Here is a 26,463-nt window from a genome sequence, read left to right as displayed (position 1 = left end):
TATTGGCTATAGTTTTTTCAAAGAGATTTTGCATAGCAATTTGCTTATGTACTGTTAGCACTAAATTTTACACCCTATGAACTGATATAAACTTAAAAATTCAATAGTAATAAACAAGGAACATATAGGAAAATCTTCCCTAAGTGTCACTAATAAATCCTCTTCTCTGTTTGCATTGGTGTGTGCCAACCTCAAGGGAGTGTCCATAGTATTTGTACTTATTGTTCTAACCTATAAATATGCAAATAAACACTAAAAAAAACCAATATAGTGGTTGTTTCACTAGCAAATTAGTGGCCAAACTAGTGTGTAGAAATACTTAAGTTTAAAGTGTGGAATGGTCCTTCACAAATCAACCTTTTATATGGAAAAATAATGTAAGAATAAAGCATACCTAAGTGGCTAATTTCTCAAATAAAAAGCTAAACACTCTTTATAATTTGCACAAGATAACATTGAATCAAACAAACTTGAGTGACTGGATCAAAACTGAATTTTATTTAGTGAGAACCAAAAAGTTGGCTACACTAAGATCACTGTGATAGGAAATTAATACAATGATATCAATACACAAAGTAATAAGAGATAGAATAGAGAGGGAAGAATAATGGAGAGAAGAAAGTATGATTGCTTGCTCTTGCTCAAGACAATTTGAATTGGAAGGTTGGCTTTCCACTTGTATGTATTGATTTTTCTTCCTTTAATTCATGCCTAAGAGAGCGATAAGTTGAATTCTCCATTATTAGCCATTACTGCACATGGTTGAATTCACTGAGCTTTGACTGAAGAAGAAAATCTAGTTCACTAACATGTGATTGAGTTGAATTGAAGTAATTTGAGTTGGCATGAGACAAAAAAATAACTATAGGATTAATTTAGCCAATTCAACTTGAGTGATTTTTCCTTAATTGTTTTGATTTGGCATATTTTCTCCCTTAAAACATTTTTGGGAATTTCGACTTAGCTTAATTCTCTTATCTTTAGATAATTCGACCTGGCTAATTTTAAAAGGTCGAATTAGTTTCCTTTTTCGTGGAGGGAAAAAAAAAGAGAGAAAAAACTAGAGAAAAAATGAAAGAAAAAGGGAGACAATTTAGGGGGACAAATGAAAGGAAAGATGGGAGGGAAAACAAGAAATAAAGAGCAAGGAAAATAGAATATGAATTAGGAAAGGAAAAGACACAAGGAGAGAGGAAAAATAGGAGAGAAAAATAAAATTGTTTAATTTCCATGTCAATTCATCCTTTGCCACCTTATTGATGATTCGTCTAATTTTTTGTCACTTGTCGACTCATAATTGTTGTCACATGTCAACCCCTCATACTGCTAAAATAGACAAAGCAAAAATAGGAATCCCCTTAAAAAAATAGGAAAAGGTATGGAATGCCTGGAATAGATATGGGGACCCTACCATATATAACACACCAAAAAATAGGCACTCTTGAAAATAGAAATTTCATTGCATTCCCACAATATCATATTCATTAGTCTCAAAATCTAGTGGGAAACCCTGATATGTTTTTAGCACTATCATGCCAAGACTGCTTAAAAATATAAAGTCCTCGGAGCCAAATGAAATCACCACCATCGGACTTAGAACTAAAAATGGAATATCCTTGAAACCTCATGAAATCATACTCATTAGATTCGTCTTCCAGTAAGGAATCTGAATTTGTGATCATAATTGACATGCAAGTACTACTAAAAATAGAAAATGCTTGCAAGACATCTATAAGTAGTTTATTAGACTCATAATCTCACAAGGATTCAAAATCTATCATTATCTTTGACATGTGAGTCTTTGGGTGAAACCTGCTAAAAATAGAAAGTGTTGTGCCTGTCATGTGGAAAAGCTTCATTGGAATATTTGAGTTCATAAGAAATTGGTATCGCTATAGCATGGTTGGAGTTGTCTCCTACATAAAAGGGAACCTGCTAAAAATAGTAACTCTTTCCAATCTATGTAAAAAAATGTGTTTGAACCATTGAATCAATCCTACTAGTCTCCCTAGGAACTAATCACCAACCAGTGTTTGCTCCTATCTCTAATCCTCCAACTGGATTAAATGTGTTGGTCTTTAACCCTCCAAGTTTGCAAGGCGAAAATTTAGGGGTTTATATATATGAAGAAATTATAGTGTAAATTTTAGTGTTTGGAAGTGCATTTTGCTCTTATTATTACTGAGTTGAAGTATTTCATATTATTGTCACAATTCTCATAATAGTACCCTTTTTGGCACACTATGCTTTGTGAAAAATTAAGGTCATTGTCTTGCACTTTTGCTAGTACATCCTCATACGTATGGAAATATTGTGGTTAAACTTTAGTCAAACTTCCTACCCCAAGTCTTCCATAGAGCATAACCTTGGCTTACAAAATCTACTTTTGGTGTCATTTTTTCTGTTGGGCTCAAATTTTTAGAATCAACAGGTTGCTTATAGTGGTATTAAGAATTGCTAAACTTAGATTTTTGAGTTTCATCTTTTGGAATCTAGTATGGGTTCAAAAAGTTGGTAACATTCAATAGGCACAACTATGGCATCTCCGCTCAAGATTTGGAGATTTCACTAAGCAGCAAAGGCTTGTTGTAGTGCATTGTGGGTTGTTGTACTTGAACCTACTGATGAACATGCAAAGTTCAAGTTTTAATGTAGGAAGGATGAGGTCATACGTTTGATGAACACCAACCTCTTAAGGGAGCTTTGTTTTCAAATTGTTAGGATAGATTGTCCACATGAAGTATGACGAAGCTGAAAGATCTATTTGATGAAGTCAACGAAAACCATGTATTTGTTTGAAAAAACTTGCCCACTCCTGGCCCCCTTTCATTTGACAACATTGAAAATTACCTAGCCCATGTGAATGGATTCCCGCTAAAGCTATGAGAATGTGTCAGAAAATTCCAAAAGGAGGACACACAATATATAGTGTAGATTCTTGTGAGTTTTAGAATACCAATGATGTCTTTGAATCTAGATTCCAACAGATTAGGGTTTCAAAGAAAGGAGGAAAGGACTTCACTTTCGATTCTTTTTGTGCAATAGCCTAGCTTCACTAAAGGCAAGGGCAAAGAGAGATTGAAGCCAAGGATGTAATAATGGATTGAAGTTATAGTAGAGATCACAAATATCGTGACAACGACAAGTAGCAAAGTAACATATGAGAAGAAACATTGTTACTATTGTGGCAATCTAAGCATATGGAGAACGATTGTGACAAGAACAGGAGATTTTGAGAAGTTTGAGGAGCTTAAGTAGACTCATCAACAACCTCATGAAGGAATCATTTGGTCATTTGTATCATATCAAATTGGAGTTCTCCCATTTTGAGGTGTTGAATATTCCTACCTCTTGAATTCTTGAGTCATCCATATGAGATGTAATATGATTTGATGATATAATGCATACTACAAGGTATTGAATGACTTGATGATACAGTGCATTCTTTAGGGTATTTTTTAACATCCACCATATATTCTTGATGTCTCTCTCTCTTTTTCTAGTGTGGATCTATTGAATTGATCATGGAACTTGTCATTAAATTCCAATAAGCAACCCTCTAGATCTAGTGAACAAGATCACAAAATATGTAGAGTTAGAAGTTGGACCTCAAATGTGAAAGAGAGAAGGTACATCAATAAAAAATAACAGATACTGTTACGAAAAGAAAAATTTAGGTAATTGTCTCATGAAGATATGTATAAACCATATTTCATTCAGTCCTTCCACGCCAAAAAATCTTGAATAACCTCTTTAACATTATATTATAAGATTTCAGAATACTAGAATGATTTGCATTCTACAAAATGCACTGCAAATTTCACATAACATTCTCAATTGTAAGAAGAGTAATGCTTCTCAATATTGCTACTTATGACTGACAAGTTAGAGAAAACAATTGTAGAGTCTCTGATACATTCCTTCTCTTTGAAAATGAGTTTAAGGTTCTTGAAATCCTTAGATTAATCAGCCGTCATATGTTTGTTTCCGTTGTAAGAGGTACTCTAAAACTCTCTACAAATCCCTTTATGTCGAAAGTACTGCTTGAATCCTTCTTTGTAATGACACCCTGGTGAAAATTACAATTTTGATATTAAATTGTTGCAATCTTGTAATGCATCAACAGGAGAAAACTAAATCTAGATACGCCGCAAAATTTCAGATTAGGAGGAACATTACATGGTTTCCACCATGAGGGGTAGGCAGAACAACTCACCTTTTCAGTAATAATGGCTGTAATAAGATTTGCAGGAGTGACATCAAATGCAGGGTTCCAAACAGAGATCCCAGATGGAGCTACCTGCTGCCCTTGGCCTCCAAGCGCATGAGTTAATTCCTTTGGTGACCTCTCCTCAATTATTATTTGCTCACCAGAGGAAAGAGACAGATCAACTGAGGTCAAAGGAGCAGCTACATAAAACGGTATACCATGGTGGAAAGCTGATATTGCCAGATTATATGTTCCTATCTTGTTTGCCGTATCACCTATTCATAATATGGTGTTAAGTTAGCATATCTTAATAGGGGAATAGGTATTTGCCATTTGAATTCAGCTGGACGATACTCTACTGGACATCTTAATCTGATCCAGGTCAAAGGATTCAACTAAAATTATCCCACAAGAAGAGACAACAATATTATATCAACATTTCTACTAGCATACCATTTTCAGCAATTCTGTCTGCCCCAACAACTATTGCATCTACACGACCTGATTTTTGCAATGCAGCAGCTGCAGAATCTGCTACGAGCACTGCTGGTATATGTTCATGGATCAGTTCATATGCAGTAAGCCTCGACCCCTGCAGGGAATACAATAAAACCAATGTAATATTGCTGACACACAATATATTCCAAGACCAATGTTCAACTAGGATTTTTCTTGGCAGAAAATCCCATCATAAATATCAGTAGTTAAATATAGTATAAATAACACCTAAGAATGTAAATTCTGAATGTAAATTTTGTTTCCATTTCATGATGCATTCAAAGTTGTAAAGCATATTTCACTATGTTAGGAATATCTCCATGTTTGTGAGATATTCACAACCAGAAAATATTTTAAAAGCTCCAAAATAAGACAATTGGAATTCCAAAACACACCTTACTGTTGCATTCTACAGCAATCCATTGTCCCCTAACCAATTTTACCAAACATAAGTAAAATTGTGAACCCTGAGAGTGCTCTTGCAGATATCTATGAAGGCCTCTTAATGAAATGATAAATGAAAACCAGAAGTGCAACAAACATCCGGCAACACACCAGCTTGAAACACTTTACACACTTAAATAGGCATATAGATTAACAACAGTTATAAACCATCCATTAACTAAAACCACTTCAAACATTAACGTTAGCTATGGCAGTGGCATGAAAACAACTATAACCATTTAGAAACTAAGATCAACTTGAGCTTTGTGTAGGTAATTTTTTCAGGGGTTGTTAATGTCTATTTTCAAAGATTTGTAGTAATGAGGAATTATTCTTTAAGGTTATTTAATGAAAACCTTCACTGAAATCAAAAGCAAATACCTTAGCAATTTAGCAACTAAGATCAAGTTGAGCTTTTGTATGTAATTTTTTCAGGGGTTATTAGATGTCTCTTATCAAAGATATATAATAAAGCAGAAATATTCTTTAAAGATAATTTAACGAAAAACTTCAATAAAATCAGAAGCAAAGATACTATGGAGATTTATTGTACTCTTCCAAGTCATTCATTGTAACCTGGTTATATGGTCGAGTTTCTGTGCAAAAAGCAGTTTCCAGCAATCCCTCTGAGTGTAAGGCACGAATGACACCAAGAGCAGTACCATATCCAGCTGTTGCAAGGCTGCCCATACACTAGAATATTAGCAATTTGGATGATCATCATATAAAGAGAATAAGGAAATATATGCATCAAGGATATTTCAGAAGTTTCACCACCTTCCCGTGTTGCAATGAGTCAAGACATGAAGATTGTGACGCTTCTGGTTTTGACTTAGAATAAACTTCGCCCCATTTGAACCAATTGCTTTATTGTCATTAATATCAGCCATCAGCATAACTTCAGCAGCTTCAATATATGCCTGGAAAAAGAAAATTGTGAATGCCATTTAGTAGGGCAACCTGAGAAGCAACGGAGGCAGATAATATTGGTTTTGATGAGGGACATGCCATACTTTATTAGAATCTAGAGACATTTTCCATGATTTATTAAAGCCATGGTCCATCATCCAAGGTGTTCAGAATCCGAACTCTGGAATCTGTACATACAGTTGTTTTGGAACTTCCAGCTCCAAGGGTTAGATCAATTGGTCGATTTCCCATTGCTAAGTACCTCACAGATTGGGAGGTCATGGGATCAATTCTCCTCAATGCCCTTGGGGTTAGACCCTGCTAGTTTGACCAGCAAGATGTGATCCCTTCGGGTTGATCTGCCCGAATTTTCCCTCATCAGAAAAGAAAAAAGTTGTTTTGGAACTTCCCTATAATATTAAATAAGCTATTCAAACGTTTAAATATATGTGAGATTTTGTATATTTTTAACTAATTTTACATTTCTTTATGTTTATTTTGATATGTATGAAGAAGAACTACGATGAAAATTAATTTCTCAATTATTTTGTGAATTTCCAAGTTTTTCTAAACTTCTTTTCCAAGTATTTCCCTAGTCCAAGTCATACTTCTATTCTTCAGCTCGCGAGGTATGTGAATTTGACCCTACATTTGTTGTCATAAATTGGCATAAGGATTAGTGGATTGGAAGAACAGAGCAACTAGCTGTTTACATTGAAGATTTCCATGTCTTCCCGAGAAGTGAGTAACAGAGAAATACTGTTACATACAAGGCAGATTGAATTGGTTTTACTGAAGGGCATGCCAAACTTGTTATTTGACTTCAAAAACGTTTTTCAAGATTTATTCATGCTTCCATCATCCATGGCGTTTGGAGTTTGGACTCTGGAATCTATACACAGTTTTTTTGGAACTTTCCTATAATATTAAATAAAATATTCAAGCATTGAAGCTTACACATTTTCTTATTTAATTAGGTTCCTTTATGCATATTTTGGTGTATATGACGAGTGATGATGTTGAAGTGAGTAATGTGGTAAATAGAGAGAAGATTGGGTCCAACTCCAGAAACATGCAGGTCTTCTCCAAACAAGGCGGTGTTAATGATGACATCCCCACATCCTGAAACTGGTAAAGTCAATCCATCACCAATGATGTAATGACCCATCATTAATATAGAGAGCACAAGAATATTAGCATGCATACGATGCATGCATATGATAGCTACATATGCATGTATCGCATGCACCGCACTAGTAACTATATTCTAAATTAACTAAAAATATTAAATATCTTGACACTCCTTCAAATTCTGTAGTCGCATTCACCCATCAGCACACATATTACTTAATGCATCATGATTAATGAGCAATTACCAATGATATTAAGTTAAAAAGTATAAAGTAAAAGGGTTATAAAAGAAATAGATGTAAAAATTAAGTGAATTCTTAAAAAAAGGTTATATAATTATCTATCCCAGAATTTTAATAAAGTATATTAATAAATTATTAAAAGGATAAATTAAACCAAAATAAAGTTCCTATGTATGAACTTAAGACATTTTAATTAAACAAATAAAATCTTTAATCAGGACAAAAACACACATGTCAATATATCTTTAAAAGAAAGATAAGACTCACGTTACATTCAAGAGGTGTCGCTGAGAAAGGAAGCGGTGGGCTCGCTGGTGGAGAGAGCGACCACCGCCAAGGAACAGTACATAAGGAGAGGTCGAAGCTGAAGATGGGGGGAGAAACAGGAGGAAAATTTGTACACAGTTTATCATCAGGAACAATTGAGCCTTGCTTGTTCTGAGGTTTCTGGGCACGGGGGAACAGTCTGCTTCAATTGAGAAGCTTACTGGACTGAGTATCGAGTTTATGCTCAGTTTGGCTGGGTGGTTTCAGTCTTTTGGTAACAGAAGCGGGAAGCGGGAGCAGTTTGAGGCATCATCGACCGCCGGAATACAGGTAGGTACTCCATACCAAACTGAGTAATTCAGTTATATGAATGTTGGATAAGTCATTTAAGCTGCAAACAGATTTGAAGAAAACACATATTATGTTTTAAAGCCTTACATTTCTGGTTAAATGATTCAGAGCCTTACAAATGATTACTTTCTTTGCATTGCGCTGTTGTGGATAGTCGGACAGGCGGTGTCAATACTGAGCCATATGTGCAGTAGCTCCAGAATAAACAATCCCCTCCTGTAAATAAGAGGCTGACCAATAGGTGGATTGCACAAATAGATGTGCAATGTGAGAGGAATCAGTGGTATCGTAAAGAAGTCCCTTGTTGCAACCTGTTTGTTTTACAAAGTCTTTACTCTTTTGAAGACGAGAAATGCAAGATTGGAAAGTATGCCTTCTTTATGATATAAATTGCATGAAACTCAGAAACTCAGAAAATAACCAGTGATGAAAATTAGAAAATAACCAGTGATGTATGAGCTTCAGACAGTGATAAATATTAAATAGCATCATGTATTAGAGCATTTAGTTTCTGTTTGCATCTTCGGTTATATTTAGATTTAGAATCAGTCCAAAGGAAACGTCACAAAGAGAGAGACTTATCACCACCATAGCACATTTAAACCATAGACACTCTAGGAGCATAAGAAAGTATTATTTCAAATACCAAAGCAATATTTTAAATCATGAAAAACACTGATACCCTGGATGACAAAATGCAGAACAGTGAGCAGGAGACTTTAATATGCTAATTGTTGAAAAATGTAACTAGTGTTGGTTTTCATAAATTAATAAAATATAACTTTTTATCATTGACATATTTATTATATTTATTATTATTATTATTATTATTTGGTCAAAGCATGTTCTTCATGCTTATAGAGTCAATTGAGTCAAAAAGAATTTATTATGAGTCTAAAGAAATGTAATTGAGTCAAGTCCCATTTGGACTTTTTGTAAAGAAAAGAAAAATGATTTTTATTTTGAGTCAAAGAGTCAGCACAAGGCCAAGTTGGCCCTCCTTGGACAAGTCAACATATGTGGCAGCCATTCGACCCTCCTGGACAGCTATGAATACAAGACAATTTGACCTCTTGGGAGATCATACATTTATACACACATCACATTAATTTTTGTGCCAAACAAGAAGAAAAGGACAGCCAACGTAAAAGGAGAGAGAGAAGACGAGTTTTCTACCCTATTTCTGCTTACATGTGTGAATTTTCTGCAATTTTCTGAGGCTACCACAGGGCCGAAATTCAGCCTCGATTGCAGGACCAAAATTTTCTGTGATTTGATCAGATTTTAGAGATTTAGACTAGCATTGACTTTTGTTGACTTTCACTTGGTTGGAGGATATTTGGAAGAGGGTTGACTTGGATCCTTGTGGCAGTCTTGGTCTTGGTCTTGGTCTTGGGTCTTGGATATCTCATTTGATTTAATTCTATAAGAAAAGGATTTTTGGGTTTTCCCCCTTTTGGGGTTTTGCCTTGGCTTGGAGCCTAATTTCTGGTGTTTTTTGTCTCTTTGTGATCTTTATAATTTTAAGTTTTATATAATTACTTGATGAAGAGAACATAAATTAATAAGAAGACAACTAACATTCACAAGTAATTATCAAGAAAGAGAAATCAAGCTTTAATCTATCCAGTACTTGGTTTCTCAACATGGTATCAGAGCTAAGGTGAAGGAAGGAAGCTTGAAGATCACAGTTTGTTGGCACTCTTGTTAGAAGACATCTTTGAAGCAACTATCTTTTCTCTCTCTTTTCAATGGCAAGGTACATGAAGGAAGGTCTCAAGGCTCTAAGGAGTCTCTTTGAATCCATCAAAGGATACATCACCAACTTCATCTCTAATCTATCTAAGGAATTTAAGGATGGAAATCTCTACTATTGAAAAGTGTAACTAAGTTCGGTCTTCATAATGACATGTAATTGTGATTCTAATGTAAGAGATGTAAAGAAGAAAAATAAAAATTATTGTAATGTTTGCATCATGGGTTTCATGAGCAAGAGATTTTATTTTAGTATAGGCTCCCATGGAGAGCCCTTAGGAATTTTGGCATCTAATCATAAAAGTCTAAAGATTCATTGTCATGAAATGAAGACATGTTACACATTGTAAAGAGTCACACTTGTCTATGTAAAGTCAGCCTCCAAGACCTTGTCACTAGCCCTCTTCAAGTCGGCCTACAACGAAGAGATCATTCCAGAAGATGATGTCAGCCTACAACGAAGAGATTATTCCAGAAGATGATGTCAGCCTTCCTCAAGTGATCATGTCGGCCTAGAGGACATGGGTAAACAAGTATATATAGCATTGCTCGGCCTCATTTGATAAAAAGAAATTCGGTCAAGCAAGTTTACAAAGAAGTGTGAGAAACATACTAGAAAGAACCTCTATCTTAGCGAAAGCAAGAGAGAAGGAGAGCAAAGTTCGTTGTGGATTGTTTTGGAGTAGTACATCCTCCCACATGCGAAGGTAGCAGATCTGAAGGTATCAAGAGAAGGTCGAAGGTTTGCAGCTACATTGAGGTGATCTTGTTTGGGTAGAAGACCTCGCTAGAAGAAGCCGAGTAGAAGTGCAATAAGTCTCTCTCTTAAAGAGGCTATTCAAGGAAGCGAAAGAAATCTAGGGTTTTTGTGGTAGGGTTACAGACCTACAAGAAGAGACTGAGATTCTCAAGGAAGCCGAGAAGGGGAAGAGGAAGAGCAGTGTTGGAGAGGAGGCTAGTGACTTGGTCTTGGGAGGACTCTAGTGTCAAGGGTCTGTGTCATGGTCTTGGTGTTCGTCAATTGAAGATCTATAAGAAGAATTTCATTTGGGTTTTCCTCTCAAAGAGTGAGAGGTTTTGGCCCTGGCTGACAAGCCTATATACTGTGTCTCTTGTCTCTTTATTTGTTCATGATATGGTAATTGTCTTGATGAAAAGAACACAATAATAACTACAAGAAAGAGAAGATCATAATCAAGAAGCAAAAGTCTATCACAAGCAATTATCATAAGTAGAGAAATCACCTAACTATTGATGCCCTAGATTTCTCAACATGGTATCAGAGCTAAGGTGCTAGAATCAAGGAGGGGCATCTAATCAAGAAGACACATAAGGATCGAGGTTCAAGAAAGGGATCAAAGCAAGACAAAGAATACCAAGCAAGAGATCGAATAAATCTACTTCAGCAAGAGTCTTGGAATCATCATCGAGGAGGAAGCAGAAAGAAAGACCAAAACCCTAGAAGCATTTCCGAGATCATCACTCATTCATCATCTTAAAAAGGGGTTTGTAAAGCAAGTTCTCTCTCATCAAAGAATACTTCAAGGAATAATCTTCTACTATCAAAATTAAGGAGGAAGCAAGGGAAGAAAGCAACATCTACTCAAGTAAGTATATGACTTCATCTGAATCTATCAAAATGTCTTTTTGTAAGGAGAGTAACAAATTAGTTGGGGCTTAAAATTTCCTTGCATGGAAGAAAAGAACAGACCTAAACCTCATTGAGAATGAAGACATAGATCACTCAAGGGGTCAATAACCAAACCTCCCAAAGAAGATACTCAAGCACTTGCTAAATACATGAAAGGGGAAGTGAGGGCCCAGAGGATTCTCATAGAATCCATCAAAGACTCTCTTATCCCATATGTATCAAAATTAGACACTTCAAAAGCAATATATGACAAATTGGTAGAGTTGTTTTCCGTAAGTACTACAGGAGAAGTTATCTCTCTAAGACAAGAACTCTACAAATTGAAGATCTCAAGGGAAGAAGGAATAGCCTCATATTTTATGAGGATTTCAGAAATAAGAGATCAACTTCAAGATCTGGGTGAAATAATGTCTGACAAAGAAATGACCACTGTAGTATTGAATGCACTACTGAGGAATGGGGCAACTTCACTTCAAGCATTTATGGAAAGAAAGAAGCCACCCCGTTCCAAGATCTATGGTCATTATGCAAGATCAAAGAAACCAGACTAAAGGCAAAAACTGATGTGGGATCAAATGAGCAGAATCAAGCATATGCTGCTATGACAAAAGGAAAGGGAAAGTTTGGAAAATTTGGTCCTCAAAAGAAAAGGAAGAACATGGCTAAGGTGCAGTGCTATGGATGTCAAGAATATGGGCACTATAGAAGAGATTGTCCTAAACTTAAAAGGGACAATAACAAGAGAAATAAGGAAGAAGCCCATATTACTAAAGAAGTGGAAGAACTTGAAATAAAGAAGCCTAAGAAGGAGGAAGTGAGAGATCTCTATTATGACTGAAGATGATCTCCTTAAAATATTCTTCTATTGTGTAAATTATAGATAGGAAGCTTTGTAAATAAGATAGGATGCATCATATTAGAGAATGGCATCATGGTAGAAGCATTAAGAGCTCATGACATAGGTAACATGAAAAATGTCTGGGACAAAAATCTATAGCTATGTAGGGTATAGCTCTTGAAAACCTCATTGAAAGATACTTATGGAGAAGGAAGAAGTCATCTAGGACAAGGCTCATCATACATAACATCTGCAGAATAGGATATGCTAGATCCTCCAGATTCTCTGATGGAATCTTCATTGTAAGGTTCACCGATCATGAGGAGAGACAAGTGTTTCATCAAGAATTCCAAACTTGTGGAATTCATGGGATAATGGCATGATGACATAACAGGGAAGCATATCAATGGAATGAAGCTTCTTCATTTAGAGAAAGTTGTTGAAGTTTGGATGACCCAAAGGAAAGATGAGGTATGTATGCTCACAGGTGATATTATAGAAGTCATATGGTTGCAGACAACATGGATCAATGTTCTATCTTGAGAAGCATGATTAGAGAAAGGATCTCCTCCCAGGATGTAGGAATGCATAGATCACATATTTACTAGATGAAATCAACATAATATGTCTTCATATGGAAGATGAGGTAACTGACTACAATTAAGGAACTCTAATTGGAAGTTCCTGGAAATGAAATATGTGAAGAAAGAAAGGAAGGGATCATGGAATAGGCAACAATTGTAAAGGCAGTCAACATCTGAAAGACCAAGAAGATTTGATTATGATATCTCCTAGAAAGATATGAAGACTCTGATGGAAGTCTGCAAAAGATAGAGGCCCTTGACAACACATGTCTTTAGGAGATGTGTCGACATGTACGCTGGATGCTAATGCCTACAGGAAGATGTCATTATGAAAGACCATCACAAAGGTAATTATGATTCAAGTGTTCATTTCTTATTTATGAACTAGTATCTAGATAGGCTTATGCAAGGCTACCAAAGGAAAGAACCATGTAGAAGGATACAAGATCCTTCTGAAGAAGAAAGCATGATGAAGGTAGCATAACTTGAAGCAATGCTAGAAGTAAACTGATAGATCACTTTCTGATGAGAAGAATGATGACATGACTGAATCATGGATGAAAGTGATGTATGGTCTGTGCCCTATGAAGAAGTCCCCAAAAGATGAAAACTCCGAGACAAAGAAAATTTATGACATTGAAGGAATGAGTTCTTCTAGCAGTTGGTTTTTCCATCATCTCCACCTAAGAAGCTATTGTAGGTCCCTAATTAAGAGGGAGCCTGGAAACAAGTTTCTTACTCAGAAGAAAATTGGAAATTCCTAAGCCAAGAGGGAGCTTAGGTATATTCCTTCTGTAGGAATGAGTACATTCCTTTATTGGAATAGTTATGTCCCCCCTAATTTAGAGGGAGAGATAGACACATTATTCTTGTCTTCACTTGGGAAGACATAATATAGGATTGGGTAATCATTTGGCATCCGATACTCTTTGAGGATGAGATAGGGCATCCAAGAAAAGAGGAGTCATGGAGGACCGATATTCTTTGAGGTCTGGGAAGTCTAATATAAGAATAGTCCTCATGGAACACACCCTGAGAACCCAAGTGAAGTATGTTATGAGAGAGACAATGATGAGGGTGTCTATAAATCATTGGTTTGACAACATTGAGCTCAGATCTTGTGGATAGATAGAGTTGTTAGTCAAGGCCTTGCTATATAAAAATGTTGGTCGATATGATGCTATACAAAAGGGTTACCAATCTGATTCTTCTTATGAGAAATTCTTCAGATTGAGAATGACCAAGTACCATTATGAATACCTCCCTAGTTAAGAGGGAGTGTTGAAAAATGTAACTAGGTTCAGTCTTCATAATGACATGTAAAGAAGAAAAATAAAAATTGTTGTAATGCTTGCATCATGGGTTTCATGAGCAAGAGATTTTATTTTAGTATATGCTCCCATTGAGAGCCCTTAGGAATTTTGTCATCTAGTCATAAAAGTCTAAAGAGTCATTGTCATAAAATGAAGACATGTTACACATTGTACAAAGTCACACTTGTCTATGTAAAGTCATCCTCCAAGACCTTGTCACTAGCCCTCTTCAAGTCAACCTACAACGAAGAGATTATTCTAGAAGATGATGTTGACCTTCCTCAGGTGATCATGTCAGCCTAAAGGGCATGGGAAAACAAGTATATATAGCAGTGCTCATGTCAGCCTAAAGGACATGGGCAAACAAGTATATATAGAAGTGTTCGGCCTCATTTGGTAAAAAGCAATTCGGTCAAGCAAGTCTACAAAGAAGTGCGAGAAACATACTAAAAAGAACCTCTATCTTAGTGAAAGCACGAAAGAAGGAGAGCAAAGTTCGTTATGGATTGTCTTAGAGTAGTATATCCTCCCACGTGCGAAGGTGTCAAGAGAAGGTCAAAGGTTTGCAGCTAAATTGAGGTGATCTTGTTTGGGTAGAAGACCTCGCTAGAAGGAGCCAAGTAGAAGCGCAATAAATATCTCTCTTAAAGAGGTTGTTCAAGGAAGCGAAAGAAATCTAGGGTTTTTGTGGTAGGATTACAGACCTACAAGAAGAGACCGAGATTCTCAAGGAAGCCGAGAAGGGGAAGAGGAACAGCAATGTTGGAGAGGAGGCTAGTGACCTAGTCTTGGAAGGACTCTAGTGTCAAGGGTTTGTGTCATGGTCTTGGTGTTTGTCAATTGAAGATCTACAAGAAGAATTTCGTTTGGGTTTTCCTCTCAAAGAGTGAGAGGTTTTGGCCCTGGCTGACAAGCCTATATACTGTAGTGTGGAAAAAGTCCCGAAAAAATCGCGATTTATTCCTAAAATTCCGGTTTTTTGGGCAAAACGATTAAATCGCATGATTTTTTGGCGACTTTTTGGCAAACGAAAAAATCACGATTTTTCGTATTACTCCCGATTTAATCGGGAGTCGACCCAAAAAGTCGGCCTCCCTTCCCAACCCGTGGATAAAAAGCTCGCAAAGGTTAATTTCTTGTTTTTCGCTGTGTATTTTGGCATTCGGCGCTGTGGAGATACAAGGGTTTGCCATTGCGTTAAGAGAAGGATATTAGCGTTAAGAGGAGCCCACTCTATTAAGGTATGTTTCTAATTAATGCGAGATACCTGTTTCTTTCACCACTTTAAAGTTTAAATCAGTCCAAGACCAAATTGAAAATCAGTTACTTCCCCGTGCATTTGCTTGCACTTGTTCAAGTAAATAGAGGTTGTAAAGCACATGGCCTATACTTGGAAACTCATAACCTCTTTTATGTGCACTTTTGTGGTCCACATTTTGTTTGATAATACAAGTGATGGTGTTTGCTGTAGCTTGTCAGTTGGACAATTGCAATTGATTATCACTGACATATACATAGTATAAAGTTATAAACTCAACGGTGATTTGATGATGCCTCTGTAGCAGCCTTGTTATGAGCCTTTATTGTATGACATTCATCCTTGAAAATCACCTACAGGACTGTCCTATTGTTACAACAAGTTGCAAAATATTGACATGACCTTAACTTGAAACAGTGACATAATCATAAATGATAAAACAGTGACCTTATAATGACTATATATTGACTTGATAACGGCAGTGTTCATGTGATGATAGCTGCAGTCCTTAGTGTAATAAGTTAATAACTGCTCAGCCTTCAATGTCCACATTGTGCACACTTTCTTTCTCGAATCTCAACTTCAGACTGCTCGTCATTTTCAACTGCAAGTTCATCCTTATGAATGTCCAATTCTACTTGAATATTCAATAAACTTCAAAATAGCTACTATGTATTGTAAATTTGTAATTTACTAATTTGTTTCTGAGTGCAATACAAATTATATTTTGCTGAGTTGAAGGCTGAAGCAATTTAATTTGTTTCAATGTTTTTTTGTGCCCAGGTTTAAATTCAAGTTCAAAGTTTAAAACAAAATGCCAAGGATTTTGGACGCTATGTGGGAATTTGGTGAACCTGATACTACACCCGAAACTGGGGGGATCAATAGAATGTATTTGACTTGCAAGTTGTGTGGCAAGCATATGTCAGGAGGTATCAACAGATTAAAATTCCATTTGGGGCAAATTTCGGGGCAAAATGTTGACCTTTGCACAAATACAACTCCAAAAATCATCCGACGGGCCATTCAATCATTGATGGATAAAGAGGACGGAAAGGACACCAGGGCAGCACTAAAAATCCAACTTGTAGGGGCCTCAAGAGTGGGGGGAATTGAGAGTGGCAGTGCTTCTTCAGCATCACCTTCCTCACCCATAGGTCCCAACCCCTCATCTATCTCATCTTTTTTTGTTCCTAGAACCACAGCTGGTGCACAACCTAGGATCAAATCAGCAATGAAAAAAGGGAAAAGGCAGAAGCTGACAAGTTGGTCAGTAAGTGTCTTCTATGGAGTGATGTTCCTTTCAACATTGCCAAGACAAACCCATTCTACCAGCCTATGTTTGATGCTATTGCTGTCGTTCGCTCGGGGTACAAAGCCCCCACCTTTGCAGAATTGAGAGGGCCTCTTCTTCAAGAAGAAAAGACCGATTACACTGCTAGATTGGCGGAGCTTAGGGCATCATGGGAACACACTACATGCACAGTCATGTCGGATGGTTGCACTGACCAGAAGGGTAGGACCCTTCTTAACTTCTTGGTTAGTTGTCCCAAGGGGACAATGTTTATGAAATCTGTTGATGCATCTGCACACATTAAAGATGCACGTACATTATGTGAGTTGTTGGACATCTTCATTCAGGAAGTAGGCCCAAGCAATGTTGTCCAAGTCATAACGGACAACGCTGCAAATTATGTTGCAGCTGGCAAGTTGCTTATGGAGAGGTATCCTAACTTGTTTTGGACACCTTGTGCTGCTCATTGCATTGACTTGATGTTGGAGGATATAGGTAAGATTCCTATTGTGAGGGATATTGTTGAATCATCCAAGAGCATAACAAAATTTATATATAATCATGCATCTGTGCTTAGCTTGATGAGAAAATACACCAAAAACAAAGAGTTGGTGCGTCCTGCCATTACACGATTTGCCACTACTTTCATATCTCTTCAGTCTCTGTTGAATTCTATGTGGGATGTGAAGAGCATGTTTCTTTCAGCGGATTGGCGTTCTTTATCTATTAGCCGCAAACTAGAGGGAGAGGGCATATGCAGACTAGTTTCATATGATCAGAGCTTTTGGGCAGGAGTAGAGGAGGTGTGTGCCATTTCAGAACCTTTGGTAAGGGTTCTTCGGTTGGTTGATGGAGACAAGCCTGCAATGGGCTACTTGTATGAGGCCATGGATAGGGCCAAAGAAGCCATTCATGCATAATATGCAAATAAGGGAGACGATGGGTTAGAGAAACAACAAGTCATATGGAGAGTGATTGATCAATGATGGAACAATACCCTCCATCGCCCCATTCATGCTGCAGGTATCTACCTCAACCCTGCATTTTCTTACGCCTGTGGTTTCAGATTTGATGCCGAGTTGATGGATGGATGGATTCTTCACTTGTGTTGAGAGGATGGTGTTATTTGAGCAAGAATGTGAAGATATTTCTAAAGAAATGGAGGTCTATAGGATGGGAGGTGGCACATTTGGTTTTAACATGGCTATTAAGAATAGGACGACAAAAATGCCAGGTAAGCTTCAGTTTGTTTCAAACTTTCAAGTTTACAATTTCAATGTTTTTTTTATGTTTCTCATTTTTCTTTTAACTTGTAGATGCTTGGTGGACAAGCTATGGTGCCAGAGTACCCCATCTCCAAAAGTTTGCCATTCGAGTGCTCAGCCAAACATGCAGTTCCTCTGGGTGTGAGCACAACTGGAGTGTATTTGACAAAATACACAGCAAAAAGTGCAACAGGTAAAAAGATTTCAAATTAAATTTTTTGAATTCATTTGATTAATTTTAATATTTAAATTTTCTAAGTACTAATTTACAATCTATGACCCTAATACAGATTGGAGTCCCAACGCCTCAATGACATGGTCTACGTCTACTAAAATATTTGATTGTGGGTGAGACAGCTTCAGAAACCTACTGACGTGGAAGCCATCTCATTGGACAATGTTGATACCACCTCTTCATGGAGAGTCGACACTGAGAGGCCGATCATGGACTCGATCCCAGATTGGTTAGGTGTGGATCTAGAGGATGTAGCAGTTGCAGGGGAGGGAGAGCCAGAGGTAGAGGAGGAGGAGCAACATCAGGGTCAGGAGGCACTGGCAGAGCTGGATGAGGATGATGAGGAGGAGGTGACACCATCTAGGATGGGCAGCAACAGCATAGGACAGAGGCCACCTCTTCCATCAGCTTCTAGAGGACGATTGAGTCCATTTGTATCCCCAGGGGCAGGGCCTTCTTCCTCTAGAGGAAAAGGCAAAGTCGTTCCCTATTCCCGTAAAAGGGGAAGAGGATCTCAGTGACTGATTACTTGATGACTTTTAGATGACTCATGATATACATTTATTATATTTTTTGTTGATATTTTGACTCTTGAGAGTTGAGACTCAGGCAGGACTCAAAATTCAGGGCTTGATTCACTATTTTGATATGTGATGTAGCACTAGACTTCATAAACATATTATATATTAGCTTTCTTTACATGTTTATGTGGAAATGCATTTATTTGATGTTGTGGATACTCTAGATGTTAAAAAAAATGAATAATTTTTTGTTTTTTAAAATTTTGGCGACTTTTTGCCGACTTTTTCAAAAAACTCCCGACTTTGCTGAGTTTTTCAACTTTTGGAGCCTTGCTGAATTAATCCCGGCTTCGACTTCTTCCACATTGATATGTTGTGTCTCTTGTCTCTTTATTTATTCATGATATGGTAATTGTCTTGATGAAAAGAACACAATAATAATTACAAGAAAGAGAAGATCATAATCAAGAAGCAAAAGTCTATCACAAGTAATTATCATAAGTAGAGAAATCACCTAACTATTGATGCCCTAGATTTCTCAACATCTACTCGGCACTTACAGGTTCATTTGAAGATGAAAGCACATGGGTAATCGATAGTGGAGCTTCAAGGCATATGACAGGTGAATGTGGACATCTCAATACCCTATCTAAAGGAAGCTCTTCTCACAAAGTCGAACTTGGAGACAAAAATAGCTATTTGGTCAAAGGGATTGGATCTACCTCCATAGAGCTGGAATCCGGTGGGAACATTCATCTCAACAACATCCTCTATGTTCCAGGTTTGAAAAAGAATTTGCTTTCTATTTCTTGTTTAGAAGATAAAGGAGATAGGGTAGCATTTGTTGATGGCAAAGTAATTATTTGGGCAAAGGGATCTAGTATAGAAAATGCAAGGACTATTGGGATTCGTGAGGGGAGGTTGTATAGACTTCTAACTCCTCCTCCTCAAGCTTTAGTACATTTAGACATCAATCCTTGTGAGTTATGGCACATAAGGTATGGTCATATCCATTACAAAATATTGCCATCTTTAAGTCAAATGGTTATTGGTATGCCTCAATTAAAGGAAGAACATGAAGGAGTTTGTAAAGGGTGTGCCCTTAGAAAAATGTGAAAAAGCCATTCCCTAGCAGTGACTCAAGATCCAAGGAAATCTTGGACCTAATCCACTTTGATGTTTGTGGACCCATGTTAGAAAAATCACTTGGTGGTCATCAATACTATGTAGCATTTATTGATAATCATTTTAGAAAGACTTGGATATATCTCTTGAAGTCCAAAGATGAAGTATTCGAAGAGTTCCAAGAGTTTAGGATAGAGGTGGAGAATATGACCTGAAGAAGATCAAGACCCTAAGATCAGCTAATTGAGGGGAATATACATCTAAAGAAATTGTGGCCTTTTGCAAAGAAGTTGGGATTAAGAGGGAGCTAATAGTCCCTTATGGTCCTCAACATAATGGTGTAGCCCAAAGGAAGAATCGATCTATTGAAGAATGTGTACGAGCCATGCTACATGACTAAGACCTTCCTGAGTTCTTATGGGGAGAAGCCTCTATGACAACAGTTTGCATCCAAAATAGAAGTCCTCACAGAATTCTTGACAACATGACCCCAGAAGAAGCATTTACAAGATAGAAGCCTAATGTTGATCACCTCAGAATTTTTGAATGTCCTGTATATATTCATATACCCAAGGACAAGAGGTAGAAATTGGACCCTGTAGGTATGAAAGGAATCTTCATTGGTTAACAACCTAACCAAAGAATATAGAATCTATATCAAGGAAGAACATTGTATTGAAGTAAGCAGAGATGTCACATTCAATGAAAGCATTACGTGCAAGAAGTCCAAGGATATCCCCATTGACTCTGATGAAGAAGGACTTATCTTTCACAATGAAGAGAGTCCTAGACAAGACAATCGTCCAAAACCCACAATTGATTATCATGAAGAACCATAAGGACGAAGTGAACCTGTACAACCTGTCATCATTCTAGAAACTCGAAAAAGGCCAGCTTTGTTAAGATCAGCTCTACAAGAAGTCAAAGGACATGCAACAACAAAAGGAACATTCAAAGAAAGCAAGAGACCCAAGAGATATTCAAGTTATTTAGCATATAAGTTAAATAATGGCTAGTTGGCTTGATCCTCATCAAAATAATCTCGACCATCAAAAATCTCTTGATCATCTTTTCATCTCCACCGTCGAATTTTTAATTTTGAGGAAAAAATCGAAATTTTCTTAAAACCCACTTTTAATTAATCCAAAAATTAATATTTTAAATTAATTTCCTAAAATTGACTTTGACTTAACCACCAAGGCCCAAAGGCTCAGATTTTCTTAAAATATCGATTTTTCCCTTGGTGGGGGTCTTCCAAAAATTGACTTTTATTTGACCGACGAATTTTTTATTATTCTCCACTTGGAGATAAATTAATTTCTCTATAATTATTTTTTAACTCAAAGTTACTTAATTTTCTGACATAGGATTTTTATTTAATTTTGCCAGAAAAATTAATTAATTGACACTAAAGGGGATTAATAATTTTCCACCCTCAAATATTTGAGCCATGGTGTCTAAATATGAGGGACCATGCACTACAATATTTTTTTACATCAAATTATTACAATATCAACCTTTAAAAGGGGAAAACACATTTAAACTCAGACTCTCAATAATTTACCCAATTTTGCGACACAATATGATCTAGTATAGACCAAGTGTGTTTGTAATAAAGTAATTTAGCCAAATGTGCTAAAATTATTTCCAAACACACTTTTTACAAAAGACTTGATATAACACTAGGACTCACCTAAGACCTTGTCAATGAATTCCACCCTAACTTTAGGGTTTAAGTTGGAAGAAAAACTCTAGCAATTATCCGTGTTTAAAAGCATAGATAATTCGGTGAGGTTAAAAAACTTCCTAGGATGAAATCCTTTGCCAAAATCAGAGGCTTACCTAGGTGTTGTTACATAATTAAACAGTCATACTAGCATCATTTACAATACAATTTGCAGAAATTGGGTTTACAGTGATATGATAGAGCTAACTAATGACTTTGAATTTTGAAAAAATGTATTGACGTCTCTGCATTCTGCTTCCTTGAATTGTTGACAAGGTGTGGTCAACAAGCAAATCCCATGCCCACCATTTCAACATATTTGGCAAGACCATTCATAACACATTATTTAATTAATTCAACAATACATTAATTAGTGTTTTGTTTAGCTCGAGGGTTATAAAGAATTATAAAAAATATTAAAAGGGTCACTTCTTGTTGACATCAAAGTATTCTTTGACAAAAAATTATTGACAAAGTAAAATGGAGTCTATAACAGAAGAGAAAGGAAGATTTTCAAAAACTTCATATAACTATGCTTTAGTGCTATTTAGAATTAAAGGGACTTTCGCAGGAAAAGATATTACTATTTCTATCTCTCTTGGTGAAGATAAAAATTATATAAAACCAAAATGACAAACCAAATGAAGTAAAAACATATTCATATGTTATAGTTCAGATGATGAAAATTCCAAATTAAGATTATGTAACCAACTCAACAACATCAATACCTAAAGTAAATCAAGAAGTTACCACACGGATGATAAAGGAAAATCAAATAACAAGAACTCCTTACCGACATCTGAATCACAAGAGTAGACATATCATCAGTCTCCGTATCTGTATCACTCGGTATAAAAACAACTTAATTATGTTCCAAAGACTATTGATGTCAACGCAATTCACTGTTATGATAAAAATTCATCTGAAGTATCCAGTAACCACAAGATTCCACAAAAGATTAATTTCAGATGGTCAAATCCCTTCTCAATTCAACAATTTTGTCTATCACTCAAAGGATCCTATCATCTTGTATCATCGAAGATGACAACTCCAAGAAGTTCGAAAGATGCAAATGGATTACAAGACAAAGAAACAAATGATATGTCTTGTAAGCAATAAGCTTTGAGGACAAATCTTTTTTGAAGAGGAAGGCACTGTTATGAATATAATTTATGAAAATAATATAAATAATAGAGATAAATAATAATAATATTAAATAATAATTAGTTACAAAAAGGCATTTCTCTAACGACATTGTTAATTCTCACATGTTCTCTATTGTGACAATTACTTAAACAATTTTTCATTCATTTTCATTCACCCCATACAAGTTAAGCAACTATAGAGAGAACATTAAACAACAAACTACAAAAGAAGATAGCCATGCACAAAGAGACACAAAGATTTAGGTCAAAGACCAAGGAAAAACCCCACAAGGGGGGAAACCTAAAACATTCTTCTTCTTCTTAGATATTCATCAAATGTTCATCTGAGATAGAATGTACAAGAATATAGAATAGAGATGGCTAGAAAACAAGATTGCCAAGCCTGGATCAAGGGTTCAATCCAAATGGATAAGTTTAGATCTGAAGTAGCAACAGTAGATGATAACATCAGGAAATGCCCTTTTTAGTGGGCAAGATGGCATCCAAATAAACTCGCTCTTCCCTCAATGAACTCAACCTTCCAAAGCGAAAATAACCCATAAGAGAGGCGGTCAGGAGATGAGTCAAAGAGTGACCTTTGATTGTCGTAGCATCAGCCCTAGTTCAGAGATATGACAACAACAACCAATCCTCCACACATCAACAAGTATCCACAAGAAGGAGCTCAGTCCTCCTCAAGCAAACTCGGCCTCCTCTAATGCAACAATTCCAAGACATAGATCATCAAAAGAAGGTGGATGGATTGATATAAGGTTAGCACTGTAGCAACTATCAAAGGAGATGATCTCAGCCCAAGTAACTTCAGCCTTCTCGACTGAAATTATCCAAGACAAACTTGGCCTCAAGGAGCAGCGAGATGGAAGCAAAAACCCTTCACCCAAGACAAATTTCTTCCTTCCTCCTTCATTGAAGATTTCAGACTTGATTGACCGCAGACAAAGAGAGAGATATGTGTGTTATGATGTGTGTTGAATGAGCTCCAATACTTCTTATTTGATGATAGAGGATCCAAGGGGTGCCTTTGAGCCAAGGTGTCCCTTCACTTATTGAGGTTGACTTGACGAAAAAGACCCTTTTAATTTTCTCTTGATAATATTTAAATGTATTTATCAAATGCCTTGATGATTGCTTGCCCAAATAAATTTGTCACATCAAATCATAATGAGAGGAGTGCCAAAATAATAACTAACTTTCATCAAATTTAAATTTTCTTTGGGGCAGGATGATTTCTCCTTGGGGTAACTTGATTACCCTTGGGGAAATCCATCCTAAAGCTGCCCAAATTTCAACACTCCCTCTCAGCTAGGGAGGAATTTCTGGCTGCACCATAGATCTCAGCTCAGATGTACGACTCAACATATGGGGAGTTGAACGTTGCACCATCATCTCATCTCATCTCATCTCATCTGATAGAAGAAGAATGAACCACAACCCATGATAGGGGAGATCGACTTACCACAACCAAGTTCATGGCAATCATATTTGACCTTGGTAAAGATCATACACACCCCACTGGTCTCCAGGTCAAGCTTCATGACCTAAAGGAGTATATTGTAGATCTCATCTCAGCTGAACAATGATGCCTCGATCCATAGAAGAAGAAGAATGATCCTGTTATGAATAAAATATATATAAAATAATACAAATAATGTAAACAATAATAATAATAATAATAAATAACGATTAATTAACTAGTAATTAGTTAATGAAGAGGTATGTCCCTAAGGACATGACCGTTGGTGAAGAAGTATCTGCCTAGGTATATAAGTAGGCCCTCATCTTCATTGTAATCATTTCAATTGTATTCAAATAATCTTATATAATATTACTGTCCTATCATGGATATTTATATATTTCAGATCTTTTGAAGTAGTTTGCTATGTATACAAACTTTTTTCCAATGTTCCACCAAGGTTTCGGGACGAGGAGGCAAGGGAGAAAGGATATGCGAGAGTGGCCTATGCAAAAGCTCCCCACCAATTTTTAGGAAACGTGGGGGGACGTCAGGGTCTTAAAAACTTATAAATATAAAATATAATTTATAAATCGATGAATCATATCACTGAAACAAATTTAAAACGAAAACTTAAAAAGTTGCAAAGCATGATCATTGATATGAATATCATTATCATATAAATTTAAAATTCTAATTTATAATCATACAACATACATTATGATTAAACCATATTGATGTTCCACTTCCTACTATGAACATTGAATACTGAATATTGACATAAAATTATAAAAGTCAAGTTTGATACATCAAGAGTCAAAATTTATAGAGTCAGAATAACATAAGAACATCAACATATCAAAAGATAAACGAGCATAATTTTTGCTCAAGCCTCAAGGTAATGGCCCGCTAGTCTTTGCATCCAGTTGCTGCATGAATAAATCAAGATCAACAATATCACCATCTGAATCTGAATCACTAGCATTCTCAAACATGCTAAGTGGCACACCAACCAACCCCATCTGTCTCTCATCAAGTCTCTCTCCTATATCTACCTGTGCATCATCCTCTAGATCCACATTCCATCGTGTTGCTGGTCCCTTCAAATACTCAGGTGTCTTCCTATGCTCAAGACGTAGGGCACTGTGCACAACAACTAACTTCTTCGCTCTTTTAGAGGTAAGCTTGTTCCTCTTGATAGAGTGGATGAAGCTATATGTGGACCAATTCCTCTTTGCTGCAAAGGAACTAGCAATCTAAGACAACAAACACATAGCTAGATCTTTGAGCTCTGGAGCACCATCCCCATGCATCCTCCACCAACCAATCGGGTCATCTTGGGCTAGATCTATGTGATCTGCCCGAGCACCACGTGTGTTGAAGGGGCCACTAAGAGATGCAAACTGAACAAACTGTCTTCGAAATCTTGCCCCCTCCTCCTCATTGTACATCTTTGCAATTGCATCTAGGAAGCCATTCTTTACCTCAGGATCATCAATAGGAGGCACCCTCCCAGGTCTCTCAACATACCATTTTGGGTTTAATGCATATGCTACCATGTGCAAAGGTGTGTTCATGCGATCCCACCTACGCTAAATGATGGGTCAAATATGGGATGTATAGAACTCTAATGAGGGCTCCCTCTGTTGAATGGCTACCTTCACACGACCCAACATGCTATCAAAGGTCTCATAGATTTCTCCAAGACTAGGAGCATTTGAATCAGTGTAACGAATGACCTCCACAATAGGGCCCAAAAAAGACACCAAATAAGAACAATTTGCGCACCAATCATTGTCCAACACTTGAAGCCTGACCTTCTTCCCCGTGTCTGTCTTTGATTCTGACCACCTTCCCCACTCTAAACTCACAACCAAGGATTGTAGAGGTGCTTGTACCTCTAGCATCCTCTCCAATAAGAGAAAATAGCTAGCATATCTAGTATCAATGGGCTTGAGGAATTCCTTCCTCATGTGAGCCCTGTACATAGCCAAGTAGGTGTGTTGGTTGCAAATAAACATCTGCACATCTCTTGCAGTTGTCACCAAGTTTGATATCCACTGAATCTTGCCAATGTCCTTCAGTGCATTATTGAGTGCATGCACACAACAAGGAGTCCAAAAAATATGTTGATACCTGTTTTGAATCAATAACCCAGCTGATCTACAAACCGCGGCTGCTATCACAACCTGCACCACACTATCAGGCCCAACATCCTCTATAGATT

At 36.8% G+C, this 26,463-nt stretch overlaps 1 protein-coding gene across 2 annotated transcripts in view; it reads right to left on the bottom strand.

Annotated features, from left to right (window-relative positions):
* Positions 1-3,736: 3,736 nt before the first annotated feature.
* The window catches only part of LOC149174996 (methylthioribose-1-phosphate isomerase-like), a 232,996-nt gene continuing 210,269 nt past the window's right edge, over positions 3,737-26,463 (bottom strand). For both annotated transcript variants that reach the window (XM_089419476.1, XM_089419477.1), the window contains 5 exons: positions 5,930-6,072; positions 5,729-5,834; positions 4,664-4,802; positions 4,217-4,485; positions 3,737-4,069 (listed from right to left, as the gene is read on the bottom strand). In XM_089419476.1, coding sequence (XP_089275602.1) covers positions 3,974-4,069; positions 4,217-4,485; positions 4,664-4,802; positions 5,729-5,834; positions 5,930-6,072 — 753 coding nt within the window. In that variant the 3' untranslated portion in view covers positions 3,737-3,973. The remainder of the gene's footprint in view (positions 4,070-4,216; positions 4,486-4,663; positions 4,803-5,728; positions 5,835-5,929; positions 6,073-26,463) is intronic.

This window comes from Pinus tabuliformis, chromosome 4_1 (genome assembly GCF_031772625.1).
Source record: "Pinus tabuliformis cultivar Carrire ecotype Pingquan chromosome 4_1, CPIR1, whole genome shotgun sequence".
Classification (NCBI taxonomy): Eukaryota; Viridiplantae; Streptophyta; class Pinopsida; order Pinales; family Pinaceae; genus Pinus; species Pinus tabuliformis.
Note: the sequence above shows the minus strand (reverse complement) of the source record. Positions and strands in the feature narration are given on the sequence as shown.